We start from the raw sequence: 18,067 nt of genomic DNA, 5'->3' as shown, positions 1-18,067 counted from the left end.
CCGTCACACCACACGTGTTCCTACTATCTGAAAACCATCCTGTATTGTGATTGGGGAGGGGACCGAGCCTGAAGCGGAAGATTCCAGGAATGACTCTTTGTACATCAAAGTTTTTACAATTATGTGTCACATTAAAAATATATAGCACTCCAACAAAGTAGTAGGAATATAAAACTTTAATAACATATAAATATATACAACAAAACAAAAACAGTAAAAACATTTAAACAACGAAGAGACCGTGGCAATTTCTTTTGAATTCCTGATGAGGACATGTTACTAGTTCTTTCAAATTATGAAAATTCAGAAGATGTTGCCTGGGGGTGGGTCGTCAGTAGCAGTCTGTTGTGCGAATAGTTCCAAGGCAGCAGAACGCGCTGAAATCTAGATGGCACGAAAGTGATGTCTAGTAAGTTGCCGCCCAGCAAATAACGGCGTGGGGCGCCGCGGGGGTGAGTGAGTCCAGTAGGCACCACAGCTATTCTTACCGGCATTGCAGAATTACTGCTGGGGACAATGCCTGTGCTGTAGCAGGGTCACAGCAGAAACAAAAAGGATTCTGTTGAAGATGTTGTTGGTTTTCAATTTGAAAACAGTTCTGGTGTCAACTGCTATGCTAATGTAGTGGTTAATGTTTTGTTTTCTCTAGAAAATGTAAAAGAGGGGGAGGCAGTCCAAAGTTCCGTTAAAAGGGCAAAAGAAAGGATCGGTGGTTTGAACTATCAGTCAAAAAGGGGAGGGGGTGCAACAATTTTTCCTACCGGGTCACACTGTGCTTTCACCGGAACTGAGGTCTGCAGGATTCTAGTAATTCAAAGTGAGGCTGGCGCCAGCATGGGAGCGCCGACGTCCCGCGGATACAGTTTCGTCACTCCACGGGCGATCATGGCAGTCATTCCCCATCGGGGGTCGGAGACTCCCGCGGCTCCTCTAGAATCTTCAAGGTCGTGGAGGACTACGGTGGTGGAGTCAACCAGTGACCGGGCCATTTCTTTATGCTGGGGCCGCTCTTGCCAGGTCGACCGCCATTTTGAGAGTTCGGTAGCTACTGGCGATCGCGGGGTCAAATGAGCGGACGGGCTCCACCCTGCCGGGCGAGACGTTGCAGCATGGCCACAGTGGAAGAACCCTTTTCCGGGCGCCTGGAGCGCTGAGGGTGCAGCTGGGAAGCCTCCACCTGGGGAGGCGGGAGAGGCCTGTTCGCACCGTCTCTCCCTCCCAGTGCACCCCACGGCGTCTCGCTTGAGATTTGTTATGGCCGGACCAGGCGATGAGGACGAGGGGGGGGGGGGGTCGGAGGCATGTGCAAGACATCCCCCCCCAGTGTTGTCGCAGCCATTATTCAAGAAAGAAGAAGTGTCCCGTCCGTCTTCGGGCCGGGCTTCCGGTGGATGTCGGCCGGACGCCCCTGGCTCTGGCCCCATGAACGGGTTCCTTGGTTTATCGGCTGCAGCCGGATCCCGTCGGCCTCGGCCCCCCGACCGTTGGTGGCCGGACCGGAAGAGCATGTGGTGGGACTACCTGAAACTGTCAAGGGCCACCGCGGCCGGACTGGGAGAGAGAGGGGAGGGTCGAGGAGACATTCCCCCCCCCTGCAACTGTTCAGCGTTGTAAAGGCAATCCCCTGGCCGGGTCCCGCTGGCCTCGGCCTCTCCTCCGGCTACACCCTACGTTAGGATCTCCTGGCCGAGGCGTGGCAGCAGGACCCGCCTTATATGGGCTGCTCCCGGCTGGGCGTAGCCGCAACCCTGCCCCACCTTGGAAGTTTCCAGAGTGGGGGCGGATGTTCTACTGACTTGCATTTTCCCTAGTCTATCGATTTTTTTTGGCGTGGCAGGCGGTGGGACAGCGAGGGGTGATTTGGTTTCTCTTACTGTTTTTCTGGTCTCTCACCACTGGCATATTTTAACGTTTTCTTGTTTCTAGGACATTAATAGGTTTTATCATTACGTTATGTTATCGTTTCTTTGTTCGTTGTTTAATAAAAGTTCATGTTCATCAGTGGCCTACTGATTTTCGTTTTCCTATTCTTTTCTTTCCAGGTTGTTTCATGCTAAAGTTTCTGTTAACAGGATACAGTGATCACTTCGTTATTATTGCATATGTCCTTTTCACTAGGGGTGCTCTCTGGTCGGGCCAGATGACGTATCTCTAGTAAATGGTCCGGGTGAAACAGGTGCATCAATCAGTGGGGAGTAGATAGGCATGACAGATTACAACGGGGGAGAAAGGTCCGCATTACGTACCCTTTCACTATTTGCAAAGATTTTCCTACGTATATTTGCAAACAGGGAATACCTCCAAAAAGAACCAATTCCCAAACAGTCAATGTTTGGGGAAACAATCAATCAATGAGGAACGAAATAGGCACGACGTGTTAAAGGTTTGCGTTACCTACCCTTCACTATCTGCAAAGGGAGAGAGAATATTCCTATTCTTCCTCGTTTGCAGGCAGAGAAGATTCTTAAGAGAATCAACTTCGAACAATTCAATGCTCGATTCAAACAATCAACAAGGGGTACTGTAAACACAAATGAACGCCGCTTATGTACATACACATTGGTATTATCAACAGGTTGTTCCTAATGTTTCTATTTTAGGGAGGTCAAAAAGAGATCCCATTAGTGGCCTACTGATTTTGCTCGATTCCTTTTGGTTTTTTACACGATTTTTCGCTATCTGCAAAGAATAAACAGAGTATTGCGACTCTGTGCTTGTTTGTAAATAGAGAATGAACCAAAGAGAACAATCAATCAAATGGAGAGAGAAGCAGGCACGACGGATTACAACGGGGGCAAAGGCCTGCGTTAACTACCCTTCACTATCTGCAAAGAGAGAGTACTCCTAATAGAAATGAGGGGTGGGGGGCAGCATTCAAAGCAGATCAGTGTGCATAAACACGAAAATGTTTTTACTTACCACGTACTTGACATTCGACAGCTTATGATATTTGCTATTAAAAAACCATTGAAATTCACTGAAAAAACCATAGGTTATAGACCATATATAGTTAGGAATTAGCATTTAAAAAACCTTATTTTACTCACACAAAACCATTGAAATTCCATATATAGTTAGTTGCACTAACTATATATCGCGCACCCGCAATCCACTGCTGATCATGTCACATATTACATCATTCATGACATGGTCAGTGACATCACTGATGACATCACTGATGACATCTCAAATGACATCACTGATGACATCACTGATGGCATCTCATTTGACATCATTCTTGTGCTAATACGATAAACCTCTTCAGACTCTAATATAACCTTAGATACACTCAGTGTATACAGACACTCACACACTGCCACTCATCCATGGAGTTACTCACACACCCAGTCAGTCATGCAAAGAAACAATCTCACCTCCATTTCTTCAACTATACAGTTAAACACACCTTACTTATTGAAACATATACTAACACATATTTACTCTCTTATACAATCCCTGATACAAGTTCACAATGATCGATACAACCACTCACTCATTCAGTGGCTCTCATGCACAGTTATTTATATATGCCAACTCTCACATGTACTATGTTTAACATATGTACTTACTATGACATGTAGCATTGAGATATCCATTCACTCATCAATACACTCATGCACACAGTCAACTGCCCATGTAGCTGTTTCCACATGCAGTCTTGAACTCATACACCTAGTGAATAAACTGCTCACACATCTATGCATAGAGTCACACACCTTCCAGCCACCCCCACACAAACTCAATCTCCCATAGAAATACTTGGGCAACCAATTAATAACACATATAGCCTCTCGTATAGCTAATGATCAACACATGCAGCAGTTTACATCACAACAGACATAATGATGCACAAATTAAGACAGTTTAGTCACTAACCCATGCATTCAGTGAGACACATTTAATCACTCACTCATACAGTCAGTCACGCACCTACTAAATCCTTCATCCAGACACTTATACATCCACTCATTCTTCAATATTTAAGACATATTTTAACTTTACAGAAACATACAGTCACTGGATGTTGTCATCAGTGATGTCATCAGTGATGTCATTTGAGATGTCATCAGTGATGTCACTGACCATGTCATGAATGATGTAATATGTGACATGATCAGCAGTGGATTGCGGGTGCGCGATATATATAGTTAGTGCAACTAACTATATATGGAATTTCAATGGTTTTGTGTGAGTAAAATAAGGTTTTTTAAATGCTAATTCCTAACTATATATGGTCTATAACCTATGGTTTTTTCAGTGAATATATATATATATATATATATATATATATATATATATATATATATATATATATATATATATATATATATATATATATATATATCCTTAATATAATAATCCTCGAGGATGGATAGATATTTGCGTGGCGGCCCCTGGCAGGGATTTGGCGGCCTCCGGCTCTGTTCCACTTCCATACACCCTGATCCCCCACCTCTTCACTGGCCTCCGAGCTCCGCCCCGCCCAGAACCCCTCTTCCAGGGGCCCCTACCTACGCTCCCTGCCCAGGGCCGCCATGAGCCTACAGCCACCCCTGCCTCAATGTCTGCTCTCCCCTCCCCGCTGACCCCTCTGCAGGTCCTGCCATCATAAGACTGTATTTCCTCGTCTAGGGAATGACAAGGGTTTTCGACTCTCGGAGTCCACACCAGGGTATTGTACTTCAAAGTAGCCCAAATTTTGTAATTTGGAGTGGCCAACTTCTAGCCTTGTAGACCGGAATCTCCATGTTCATTCAACGATCTAACCCACGTTATCAACGCTCAGAGGACAGAGTCTCTTTGTCATCCCAGGCTAATGTCGATATTACTTTTTGCTACCACCAGACCCAGCCACAACAGGGCCATGCGATACCGGTCAGTGTCTAGCTCTTCCGTGATATGAAGGAATACTAGCTTGTGTTCCCAGGCAGTACCCAACCCAGCACTTGTTCTGGGCAGGACAACACCCCCTCTCAGAAAGAGGCCAGTCCCCGCACAACCAAACCGTATGGAGAAAGTCACCTCTCCACCTCCTTAGTCTCTTCCGGATATAATAAACCCTATGTAGGTACTTGCACTGTATTAGGCGAAACTTTGAGGCAATAGCAGCCTCGCAATGGGAGGCGCAGGCCACTCTTCACTCAGTCAGTTGTCCCAAGTCTCCCACCCAGATGTCAAAAAAGTCCGGTGTTGTAACCACAAAAGACCAATACATCTGTGAGATGGTGTGGTTGGAAAGTTACTCCATTGGGATTTTGACCTCAAGTGGGTTAGAATCCAGAAATACAATATAGGGGCGTGGTGTGCCTTAGTTGCAGATAGCAGAAGAATTGTTATCGATGCAGGTCATATTCTGCATGCAAGTCCAGGTAGGATTTCAATGTAGAGCCCGACATGACATCCCCCAACTTAGATACAAATAATTTCCCAAGATTTGAAGCCCTTCAGGGTCGTAGCCTGTGGTAGCGGGGTCCCCTGCCACAACAGAGTTTCCTTCGTCATGCGTTCCACACAGCCCAGGGCGCTAGGAGTCCCCCTTCAAAGCAGTAGAATCACTTTTTTGGCAGCAGGAATGTGCCCCCCCCCCCTGCTGCCAGGGTACAGCAAATGCAAGGGGGCGGAGGGTGTCCTGCATTGCCCACCACTTAATGAACCACCATTCATTAATAAGATGAGATGCCCTATAGTAGAAGAATATATCTGGAGTGGCAATGTGCCTACCATAATGGGATTTATAACACTTACAAAGGACAACCCTCGGGTCATGGTGCTGCCACAGGAAGTGCGGGAGCAGAGAGTCCATGCTCTTGTAGACTGAGGTCGATAGCAGGAACGGATAGTTCTGCAGCTGGTGCAGTGGATGGGGCAGAACAACCATGTTATAAATAGCCGGCCTCTAAGGATGGATAGTAGCAGTGTCATCCAGAAACTGACATCTCAGGAAACCCAGTCTAGGTGAGGTTTAATGTTGTGGACCCAAGCACAGGAGGGAACGTCAGTCATGTACACTCCCATATAGTGGAAGCCCAATTGACATATCTGTATGACAGTCGCCCAATCGAGATCTGAGGGTGTGGGGAGGGGGTGGGGGGGTACACCATGGGGTTAACCGAGAATTTGGATTGGTTAATGGTAATCCCAAAATAAGTCCGAAAAACTCCCAAGATCTGAAGAACTCTCAGTCCGGAGGCAGGGGATGGTCCAGAAAAATGAGATCATCGTCAGCATATAACGTGACCCTGTCCGAGACGCCCCAATGCTCACTCCAGTCCCTCTTACCAGGGCATCTATCCGTAACCATCCTGCCAGGGTCTTTATTGCAAATGCAAACAGTGAGGGGCAGGGGGCATCCCTGTCTAGTCCCCCTGTATATTGGGAATTGGCAGATCGCAAACCTCCCACCCTCATTCGCGTCTGGAGATCGATATATACTAGCCAGGTGCAGGTGATAAATATTGGCCCAAAGTTACATTTCTGAACAGGTCCCACCTGACAGAATGAAGCGCCTTGTGGAAGTCCTCTAGGTGGAGTGCATGGGCTTCGGGTAGCCTAGGCGCTAGTGCAAATGCGTTGTGCAGACAACAGATGTTATGCCGCGTGGCCTTCTTTGGCATGAAGTCAGATTGTTCTATAATTACTACCTTTATTCACGCTGATCAAAGTCTGTTGGCCAGTGCCGTCGCCACTACCTTATTCCACCCCCCCCCCTCTTTGTGACCATTTCCTTGAACGCCCTTTTCCAGAAAATCAGAGGACACCGCCAGAATTAAAGGCATCTCCTTTTGCCATGATATATTTAAATGGTCTGCCTTTGCAGACAATATCCTCCTCACCCAGCCTATGCAGTCACTTCAGATCCACACCCCCTATTAGAGGAGTTTAAACAGTGAAAAGTCTTTAAATCAACATGAATAAATTGAAGGGCTCCTGTTGGTGGAAGGAAGCGCCCTGGTCATGAGATGGCGCACCATTATATTTCATTCATTGTTTTAGATCCCTTGCATGTACCCAGGGTATCTTCCTAAGACCACTGAATTGAGTAATTCCACTCCCACTCTTCCAGGGGGAGCATCTCTACTAGGTGAGCTGCCCTCCAATCTATCACAGTACATCTCAACTTATCCCAGATCCTATAATAATTAGGGGACGTCTCCTTCCTTCCCAGTTCATTCTGTGGGATTGGAACCCTTCGGAACCATCCCATCTCGTACAGCCGCACCTTTGTGGACATGAGCTGCAGACAGTTGCCCCGGTCATTGGATTCTCAAGCCATGCCAGAATCCTCCCATGCAAGTGCCCCAGTTTCAGTTTTTTATTTTTATTTAAGGGCCATCCAATTGACAATACTGGCGAATGCTACTCCTCCTTTTTGTCTTCTCTAGATCTATAGGTACCTACGAAACACCTCAGGTACTTTTTATTAGTGCCTCGATAACTTTATGTACCTGCTTCACTTGGTACTTCAATCTTTATATCTTCTGTCATAGTTTACCCATTAGGCAGCTATCATACAAAGTTGTGTTGTTTATGCCCCGATGATGACCTCCAGTCATGAAGGTCGAAACGCCATTTAGACCGCTTCTTAGGACAGGATTCTAGCTTCGTTTTTAATTCTATCCCAATACACTGTAGCATTCTGTATCTTTTTTTTCACTTGTTTCGCCTGCGCCGTTTAATATGTCTTCATGAGCACAAAGTGTTCACCTCCGCATTTAGTACACAACTTAAGAAGCAGGGCGGATTCTGAATTTTGATTTGTGAGATCTTATCTGCATTTCTTCGCTGATAATATAATTGCATTTAACCGTGATCCTGGGACTATTTGTCATAGATTAATTTATACTGTTTAATTAATTACTCTTTGAATTACATCCCTCATGGATTCCCCTTGAGGTACTGTGGCATGTTACAGGTTAATACAAACGACACCATTTCTCAGGTCTCAAGACAGTCTTAAAGCTAAGCATTCTGCTGATGGCTAATCTACTGGCCTGCACCAGAAAAAAAATGTAATTGCTGCTGCAGGAATCCACTTTGCCCGCTTGGAAAAATCACTGGCTTTCCTGAATGGGTAGCACAGCTGCCTAAAATATAACGCTACTACCACAAATCTTGTATCTGTTGCAAACTCTACCACTTACCCTAAGAAAAGAGAACATTGCATGGCTAGAAGCGGTTTGTTCGACATATATCTGAGCAAGTGGGAAAGTAAGGTAAAATGCCAAAACCTGCACTGCATTACTACCAAGCCTCTCATCTAAGATATATGAAAGAATGGCTGAAGGGGGAAACAGACAAGCAGTGGCGCTTTATCCACCAGAACCTGGCTTCTAGGCCACCCTTTTATATGTCTAGCCAATAACTAGAGCAACTATAGGGGTATGGGACTCTATTGTCTTTAGGGAGGGTCTCATCCCATTCCCATCAAGGCTCTCGCTGATAGTCAGGAACCGAGATTCATACCAGAGATGGGGACAGGTGACAAAAGTATTGCTATAGGCTCTGGGATTTCTATTCAAATGTTGCATTGAAATAATTTGAAGATACTAAACGTTATGAGATACCTGAAAATGAACGCTTTTATTACTTACAAAGTAGACATTGGATATCCCAGTGCAGCGTCAGATATGGGGCGACTAGGAAACTAACACATTTTGAAAAATTCCTCTAATAAATACCTAGTATCGAAGATATATGCCCTCCTCAACGCACCAGACCCCATACACAAGCTTTTCTTTTAGGTACAATGGGAGAAGAACCTCTGTATTGCCTTTGAATGTAAATTAGTTTCAGGGGATATTCACCGGCACCAATAATTTCTCCTTATGTGCTCGGGCTGACCGGTGCGACTATTAGCTTGGAGGGATTGTGGGAGGTAGGATCTCAGGTGCATATTCTTTGGCTGCACCCACGAATGAGGAGGGCTTTTAAGGCAGAAAGAATTGTCATGGAGGCTTCACAGTATCCTGGCCAAACTATAGGTAAATTGCTAGACTTCGCCCTGATGGAAGACGAGCAGAAGAAATATACCCCACGCACTCCCTGGCAGGTAAAGCGAATATTGCACCTCCTTTTGGCTGCTAAACATACTATTCTATCATTTTGAGGACAAGTCACTGGTCCAGTCTATGTGTTTTGGTTGTAAAAACTTTGGTTCTTATTGTGCTATCAAAATATTACCTATGATTGGTCATGGAAACCCAACCAGTTTAATAAATCATGAAACCTAGTCCTGACATACATGAATGAAGACTATAGCGGCCTCACGTGCCGGAAGTTGAACGGGCCCTAAGACTTGTTGATTATACAAGGATTTCTTGGTCTGGGACTGTCGGGAGTCAGCAAGAGTGATACAGGACAGCGGTTTCAATCTGATGAAAGACTGGTCACGTAGAGGGAGCCAACTGGTTGGGGGGGGGGGTATAAAATGAGCAATAAAAACAATGTAAACTAAAAAAAGATAACCCGACCAAGAGTTTCAAACCATTTCCCTCGGAAACATGGGAGCCGGGATGTTGCACACAAGATCCCAGGTCAGGAGCTCCACAGTTAAACATCCATCATTTTGGACTCCTGGCCATGCTCCTTTGGTTTCCATATTTAAACCATATTTTCATGTCCCTCTACTGGTCACTATATTTGAGGGAAACTTTTAGTCAATAAATAGCATATTTGTGACAATTATTCATTCATTTTAGATTTGAGTAACAGGGTATCAGACCCTCCTCAGCTCTCCACCCCTATGGTGTGTAGCTCGGTGTTCACTAGAGGGGTTAACATATATGGGGAGCGGATATTGCCCTCTTGAAGGTGCAGCTGCACATGGTTCTAGGTATTTCGACAAGATCCTCAACCAGCTCCACCGTCTCATGGAACATGCCTGCACAAGGATTCCTTTTCCATAGTTGTCAGTCACTGTGTATGTTGTATACAATGGGGCGTAAGGGGCAAGCATGTTTTCAGGAAGGAGACAGACCTACTTACTGTATCCTGTGGAGTGCAATACCTGGAATATTAAGACTCACGCTCTAGGTATGGTAAGACCTTACAACTGACCAGTTTCTGACAGGAACTCTAGAATGGGACAGCTCGTTTGGGACATATTGGGGAAAGAAGCGCTGCCATGATGCATGCATTGGATGATATAGATGTAAACATGGCGGGGTACCAGCCTTTCTACAGCACACTTCTTTTTTTTTTTTTTTTTTTTTGGTTCGTGAGAGTTTTATTGATAATTGGCAACAAAACACAGCTTTATGCCTACAACCCTGGGGCCGGCTGCTTTTCGTAAATATTGTTAATGGATGCATAACACAGCTGTTAAGCCGACAACCTCCGGTCCGGCAGCAAGTTAACCAGGACGGCACTAAAAACCATAACATCATTCACCACGAAATCATATTTTCTCTTACTTTTGTATTTTTCTAAACATAACTTAACTTTTGACTCTGTAGTGTTGCAGACAACATATAGCATCGCACCTAATTATATGAAGTACTACCTGCGGCCACTCTAGGCGCATATATTCCTAAATCCTGCTCTGGGTGTCCCCCGTGTACCTGTCTGGTTGTGTATTGTCCGCCGATTACTCGGCTTTACTTCGTTATGGAATTTTAATTACCGATTCTCATCCCTCCTCTTCCTCATCCTCCGAGCTTTCTATGTCGTCCTCTGCCAGAGGGTCACATAGGTCTCCCCGGTATTTATTCCAGGGTGACCATACTTTATTCCAGGGTTAGCTCTCAGTTCGTACACCGCCCTTTCAGTTACCATAAGCGCATCCATATTCCTGCATCATTGGGCCAGAGTCGGAGTTTCCACCGCCCCCCACTTCTGAGCTATGTCTCGTTTGGCGACCATGAAACCCTCAATGGCCCACAATTGCCCCGGACGTGTCAGTTCAGTAGGGCCCCACACATGTAGTAGGTTTGTACGGGGGTCGGGTACCAATGTTGTGTCTAGTGTTTGAGAGATTGTGCGCAGCACCTGTCGCCAATAATTTGTGACAATGGAGCATTCCCAGAGTGTATGTATAAATGTGCCTTCCCCACCACAGCCCCTCAGACAATACGGGTGGTCCGCCCTGTGCAGTTTATGTAGTGTGGTTCTCGTGAAGTATATTCGATGTAGGATCTTAAGTTGCACTAGACGAAACCTTGTTGAAATGCCAGCTTCTCTCGGGGACGCCAGTGCCGCGTTCCATTCCGTCTCACCCATGTCTCCCAGTTCACTCACCCATTTCTCCCGCAACTTAACTAGGGGGTCCGGCATGTTATACAGCACACTTCTTATATTTGTATGATTCAATAGCATTTTGGGATTTGGGCGTGGGATATTATGTATTAAATAATATTTTTACATTTGGCCTAAATGTGCTAGTATTATTGGTTTAGTATATACTATGGAGTCTGACCCTGCCTCAGACAGTATTCCATAGACATATCATAGAACGAGTTTGTGATATGTTGCTTTGCGCCCTAGGATTAAAGTCCGCTTTTCTTTGATTTTGGATGTTGATTTGAAGCACCAAATTGACTCTGTTCACTTCAACACTCATCTGCACACTTTCAATAAAACTCTCATAGTGGTAAAGTCCTGATGGCATGGGCTAGACCTCATTTGAGAATCATTATTACACTGGGAGAGAAAAGGATAGTTCAAGTAGCCCTCCTTTTGCAGTTAAATCCAAACACTTCCTGAGCAGGCTTGAGGCACAATGAATAGCTGTGGAGGCCTTCACCCACCAGTGCCCTTGAACCTGCACCCTCGTAGGGGAATTCTTTTTCTGAACTAACATAGGCTACTTGCGTCTGGTTGCTTTAGCCTAGGCTAGTTCTCCTTCCACAGCTAAGCAACCACATTCATTGATCACATGCGTCTAACATACGTGTCCCCTTCACTCAAACATGGGCACATGTATATAGACTTCACGCCCCCTAAAATCATTTAGAGACGTCACTGTCAAGAAATATCCACTAGAATGTTTGTTTACCATTTTTATCCTTTTGCGAGTAAAGTGCCCAATATCCTTCGGAATATTTAAGCAGGCTGGTAGAAAAAGCCAATAATGTAAATGTGTGCTCCGGTGCTTCTCACAAGAGCAGCTTACTCAGGAAACGCTATATAAGGAGTATGTGTAGCTTCTTCCTGCCTCTTCTACGGAGTAACAGAGAGTAAGAGCATTTGTTGCCTCAGTATTTTTTTTATTTTTTTATAGTTGCTACATTATAAATCTCTCCTACTATGTGATTTTTTTGTGTTAGTTCATGCCGCAACGTGGCTCCTTATGAATTAGTTTCCTTTCATCCGTGTATTATGTGGGTTAATATTGGCGTTTGTGATGACTTCGGATAAGCAGCTTCATCAGGTACATTTGAAGATGTACTCGTCTACAAACAGACTAAAATCGGTCACAAGAACAGAGCGTGCAGGTGACCGGTGTTACAAGGCCAGGCTCCACTAAAGACACCAGCAAAAGTCTGGGACCCAAAGGCACATCTATAGTATTTGATTGACCACTTCACCTAGAGAGCACAGACTGTTTACAAAACGCATATGCAAGATTGAGGCCCAAGATAGCTTGAATAATAAAAGACTCCAACGTGTGCAAGAGCGAGTCAAGGAACTATCACCACAAGAAAGTGATTTTATCATTATATTTTGTTTATGGATAAATGGAAACTGAAGATAGGTACAGCACAGTTCCTTATAAATCTTATGCTGTAAAAATCACAAAAATGGTGTAAAATATAGATTAGTATGCAGAAAGAAACAGGACAATTGTTAGCCCTTTACTGTTTAGTAAAAAGGAGTTGCTGAAAGCCATAAAGTGAAACAGGCTTATACAAGTCACTGCTAAAGTGGGACAAAAGGTATTGGATAAATGCAAGTTTTAAAAGTCTGTAATTACGTTACATAAAGGATTTTCAACACCTTACTCTACTAGCATTGATTTTAAGCTATCGAGAACAATTTGTAAAGCATCAATATGGCAGCACGGTTTTGCATGTTTTCAAAGATAAAAAGATTTTTGCCTCTCAAACGAGAGAAACAGGAAAAAGCCTTATGCAAAAGATGTAAGTGGCTTCCCATAGTTCAAATAACCATCATCCTGTTAAATCATACCTTTGCGATATTCAAGATGTGCCTGGAATGGTCGCCTCCCAAACCGCGTCTTGTGCCTGAGCTCAGGAAAGGTTGTGGGCCCTAGGAAAGAAAAAAAGCAACAGATAAAAATCATATTATACTCAACGTTACCAGACAACTGTTCAGAAACAGAACTCTGCATAAATAAATAAGGAGTAGTTAGTATTAAGAGACATTAGGTCTTGCATCAGAAGACGAGCATCATGCAGGGCATAAAAATAAGATTGCTCGTAGAGATCTGCAGATAACTTGTCAGGGTCCCCTGAAATGCATCTCAGGTTAGACCACCTAACCCTTCCCTATTGTCCCAAAATCTCACTTCGCAGAACCTACAGTGGCATACCATCCAACAATGGTAGAAAAACCAAAGGAAAAATTGTAGAGAAGCGGCACGATTCTTATTCTACCATCATGGCCCATTTTTCCACAAAACAACCTGGAGATACCCAGTAGTTGCTATAATTTAGACTTCAACAGGCGAGCACTGTGTCTGGATCCAGCATCCCATCAGCATTGGCCACTGACTCCTCAACCACTGCAGGATTATGCATGGATATTGAGACCGATACCCAAGGAAAAATGATTTCACAAGAACAACGTATTGGTGACTGCTAGGACCAGTATGGTTCCAACTGCACCACTTTAGCCTTTCTCCGCTACCCCTGCCCGACAATCTCAGTTTTAGCCAAGTAATCAGTGATGTAATGCTCAATATTCAAGTTAATGTGAAACCTACTGCCTGCCCTGTGAACTTTGTCAGATGAAATGATCACAAATTTCCCAAATAAAATTGCTCCCTTGGCCTTGCAGTTAATCAAAAGATAATTGACAGAATGTAATACGCAAATCTCTGCAAGAAAACCTCTATTAGGGCATACATGCAGCTTGGTAATTACAGACCGCTTGGTACATTACTCATTGCCTCTAAAATCATTTAAAAGATAGAAGTCAGTCAATGGCAGTAACTATTTGATAAATTCGCCTTGGAGGACCAAAACTAATTGGCTTTCTGTCCCTACCGTGAACATCCTATTAGAGGACACACGAGATGACGTGGTTCTAACAAACTGATCAGGGAAGACGAACCATACATGTGCCTGCTGGGACTCAGTGTTCCCTTTGACACAGCAGACAGGCATTTCTGAATCTGTTCTCTAAGGTACAAGTGCATTCCCAGGAAATCGTGAATTAGTTTGCTGGCTTGCACATTGGGTTTTAAGAGGCCTAATTCTGTTCAGAAAGGACTCTTCCTTCTCCTGCCTTGTAGCTAATGTGGTTCAAATAAGGAACACCTCTGTTCACTGCAATCTATAAAGTTTTTATAAAACTACTCTTTGTGCGTATTTAATGTAACTCATCATTTCATTATTATGCTGAAGAGAAGCAGATGCTAGTGTACAAAGATTGCAATCCAAGACAAAAATATGACAGTACTCTCTGAGCATCCACAAATTGATAGCAACAAACACAAAGAGCTAGTGCCAAATTAATCACTATTAATTACAGACAAAATGGAGGTCACAGACTGCATCATTCATCATCAAAGCCAAAGAGAATTTCTTATTCCCACTACCTCTCGCAAAGCACAAATTCAACGGTGATAGACACGTTTGAAATCTTGGAGTCGTGATGCCTTCAACTCTGCATGTGCCCTCCTAAGACCAAGCAGTGATAAGATGCATCTTTTAGACTCAATTAAGTGAAATAACACCTAATTATTTCAATCTTAATATTAGAGGGTTGCAACCTCTATGTTATATAAATAACAGGCTAGTCTATCATCCAAGGTAATTGTACAAAAAGCAAACATCTCAAAGGGCGTTTGGGACAGATTTGGACCTATGAAATAATGGTGCTGGAATTGCCTTCAAACATGGAAACAGGCAGAGAATCCCTGTGGAGAGGTGACTCTGTGTAATTGGCAACTTGCACTATGTAGTTTATGACAGCGTTAACAACGTTAATGAATCCGAAAGCCTTGCAAGAGACATACTCAAAAAATGGGTCCTAATGTCATATTTTAAATCGTTGATAGAAATGTTACCTACACTTTCTTAATCCGCAAAAAAAATTTTTTATGGAGAACAAAAAAAACAGACATGTGTACGTAGCAATATATTTTATGGATATACATTATGGATGCCAGATAATATACCCTCTCATACCAACATGCTGCAGCCACTAACAAGGAAACCTGGAAAACAGATCAGTGTGTTGTCAGACTAATAAACTGAGGCACCCCATTATATAGCATCTCAGCCTGTATAAGCAATCCAATCATGCAATCGATCATTAAAACCCCAAGATTAACTCTGAACTGCACACTTCGTTCTCAGCTACGCCACTTGCCATTGCTCAACTTACTCCTGCCTCAGGGGCATCTTCACACATTGTCACATCATCTTTGGTAGCCAAATAGGTTTGATTTAGTTCCCAGAAGTTTTTAGGACTATTTCGAGCGGGAATCAGATCACTGTAATATTCAGTTGGTATACTGCAGAACACCATATCTCTTGACTAGCATGCGCTCGTAGGGGTCGGGCCACAGGACTAGCGGATCACCGCTCTACGCCTAGCTAACAGTAGCCCCATATCAACCAGTTGTCTTATCGCTTCTGGCAAGTAAATAATGAGCTAATTAATGGTAATGTGGCCGTTTTTAATACACAATACAACTTATATGAATTCTTTACATGAATGCAATGATTTTAAGTAATTGTGCAATAAAATTAAGCTTTAATCTTGAATCCCATGAAACTGCCTTCGAAAATTTTAATGAGGCAGAGAATCTCTCTGGCCACATCTACTGTGCTTCTACAGCAATATCGGACACCAGCGTCACATTCAAAGCTCCTGCATTCGCTCTTTACATCTTACTAACATACTTAACTTGCTGAGATAAACTGCAAATGTTTTCATCAGCAATTAAATATATCTTGTTACTTGCTTGCTACTAAATTTAGGACACAGGTTGTGAGCAGTTGTGTATTGTTCTAGCTTATCTTTAACTGAGGGTCTTTTAAAAACTGCCCAGGATCTCCTTCCTACAGCAGATATAGTTGAATCAATCAGGTTGCTCAACACGATTGATTCACTTAGGGAATGTGAAGCGTGAACAAGTTACTTATCTTCGGTAACACTTACTGTATCCACCAGAATCTACCCGCTGACTCCTCGCCTACTGAATATCCCAATGCACCAGCATTCCACAGAAACTTTTCTTGACAGCTCTCCCATGTCAACGCGGAAGTCACAATGCCCATAGCTCCGCCTGATGTCACTGGACTCATAAAAGGCACTCATGGGCGAGCTGACATCAGTGTCCATCCATTTTTTTCAAGCCTTCGAGGCGAACACGGGAAACCAACATCACAAATGCAATCTACATATTCTAAAGTTTATATCCAATATAAAAATATATATATATATATATACACACACACACACACACACACACACACATATACACACATATACACACATACATACATACATACATACATGCATACGTCCAAGCACAGACCCACTCCTCATCCAGTGTGACAACAAGCCCTCCAACCGCTTGTGATTTTAAATGTTTTTATTTGGCAGAAAAGTCCTTTAAGCGTGACGCGTTTCGACCTCGATGCAGGTCTAAATCATATGCATCTTATCAATTACTCTGCTTTTAACTCCTTAATACATAAAAATTAAATGACTTGGAGAACTCTTTAGATATCAGATGTTTAAAGACCATAATGTAATGCAGGTTGTAATTCATTTCTACTTAGTCCACCAACATTACTGCTTTCAAAGATGTAACAATTTTCCTGCTCTTTAAACTTCATTAAATACTCAACCTTTTCAGCCTCAAAAGTAATTAGTTTTAAGAAGGCCACTTATATAATATTCATCTTGAAGTTCAAGGCAGCACACTCCCGTTCCGAAATTGGTGATATTGTCAGTTTCTCAGATGGACAATTTTCGCAAACCAACAATGTCCTCTCATGGTTTGTGCAGAGTTTAATAACCCAGCAAACTCTAAACTCGTGTGGCCTCAAATGTTCCATAAAATAAAAGACGGGTCTCTGTTTCACCAGTGGTCCTTCCTTGAATTATTCAATTTGGCACTTCAAATACCACCGGCAGGCATCCTTTGAAAATATCAATTCCAAGACTTGTGACCCAAGTAGGATGCCTCACCAATTTCAGAACTGGGGTGTGCTGCCTCGAACTTTACAATGAATATTATGTAACTGGCACTACATGAAGTTGACTTCTTTTGAGGCTGGAAAGATATGTATATTTAATGAAGATTGAAGATATATATGATAAACATGCAAGATAGACATAAAAGTAAAAATAGATTTCTTTTTGATTTATGCACACAAAGCAAATAGATTTCTTGTTGATGTATGAAGACAAAGCAACGGGGAGGGAAGTGGGTCAGTGAAGAATCCGCAGGTAGATACTGTATTACTGTATTCACCAGAAAATGCATTACCAAAGGTAAGTAACTTGTTCTTCTGATGGATACATCTACCTGTGGATTCCTCACCTTTTGAATAGAATCCCCAAGCAATCTTGTACTCGGAGGTCAGTACCGGTCTGCCTTTACAAACATATCTAGCAAAACAGAATGAGCAAAGTGACCATCCCTCCTCACTTCAGTGTCCAAACAATAATGCTTCACAAACGTGTGGACAGATTTCAACTACAGGAGCACTTCTAGCAAAAGCAAAAGTAGAAAGCTTTGCTCTAGTGGAATGACCATGAATATCTTCTGAAGGTTCTTTGTGAACCATGGCGCAGCAGATCTTAATGCAAAGGAAGATCCAGTGTGATAAGGTCCTTTTATGCACTTTTGGATAGGTGTGCAAAATAAAAGGAAAAGCAAACCGCTGATCATCCAGACAGATCACGAGTTCTGCCCACATAAAAG

General features: G+C 43.3%; 1 protein-coding gene across 1 annotated transcript in view; it reads right to left on the bottom strand.

Annotated features, from left to right (window-relative positions):
- Nucleotides 1–18,067, bottom strand: part of ABCB7 (ATP binding cassette subfamily B member 7) — a 665,610-nt gene that overhangs the window by 517,600 nt on the left and 129,943 nt on the right. Inside the window, exon 2 of the mRNA XM_078688835.1 lies at nt 13,126–13,206. Coding sequence (XP_078544961.1) covers nt 13,126–13,206 — 81 coding nt within the window. The remainder of the gene's footprint in view (nt 1–13,125; nt 13,207–18,067) is intronic.

This window comes from Lissotriton helveticus, chromosome 4_1, assembly GCF_964261635.1.
Source record: "Lissotriton helveticus chromosome 4_1, aLisHel1.1, whole genome shotgun sequence".
Lineage (NCBI taxonomy): Eukaryota > Metazoa > Chordata > Amphibia > Caudata > Salamandridae > Lissotriton > Lissotriton helveticus.
The sequence above is the reverse complement of the archived record's forward strand: the minus strand, read 5'-3'. Positions and strand labels throughout refer to the sequence as shown.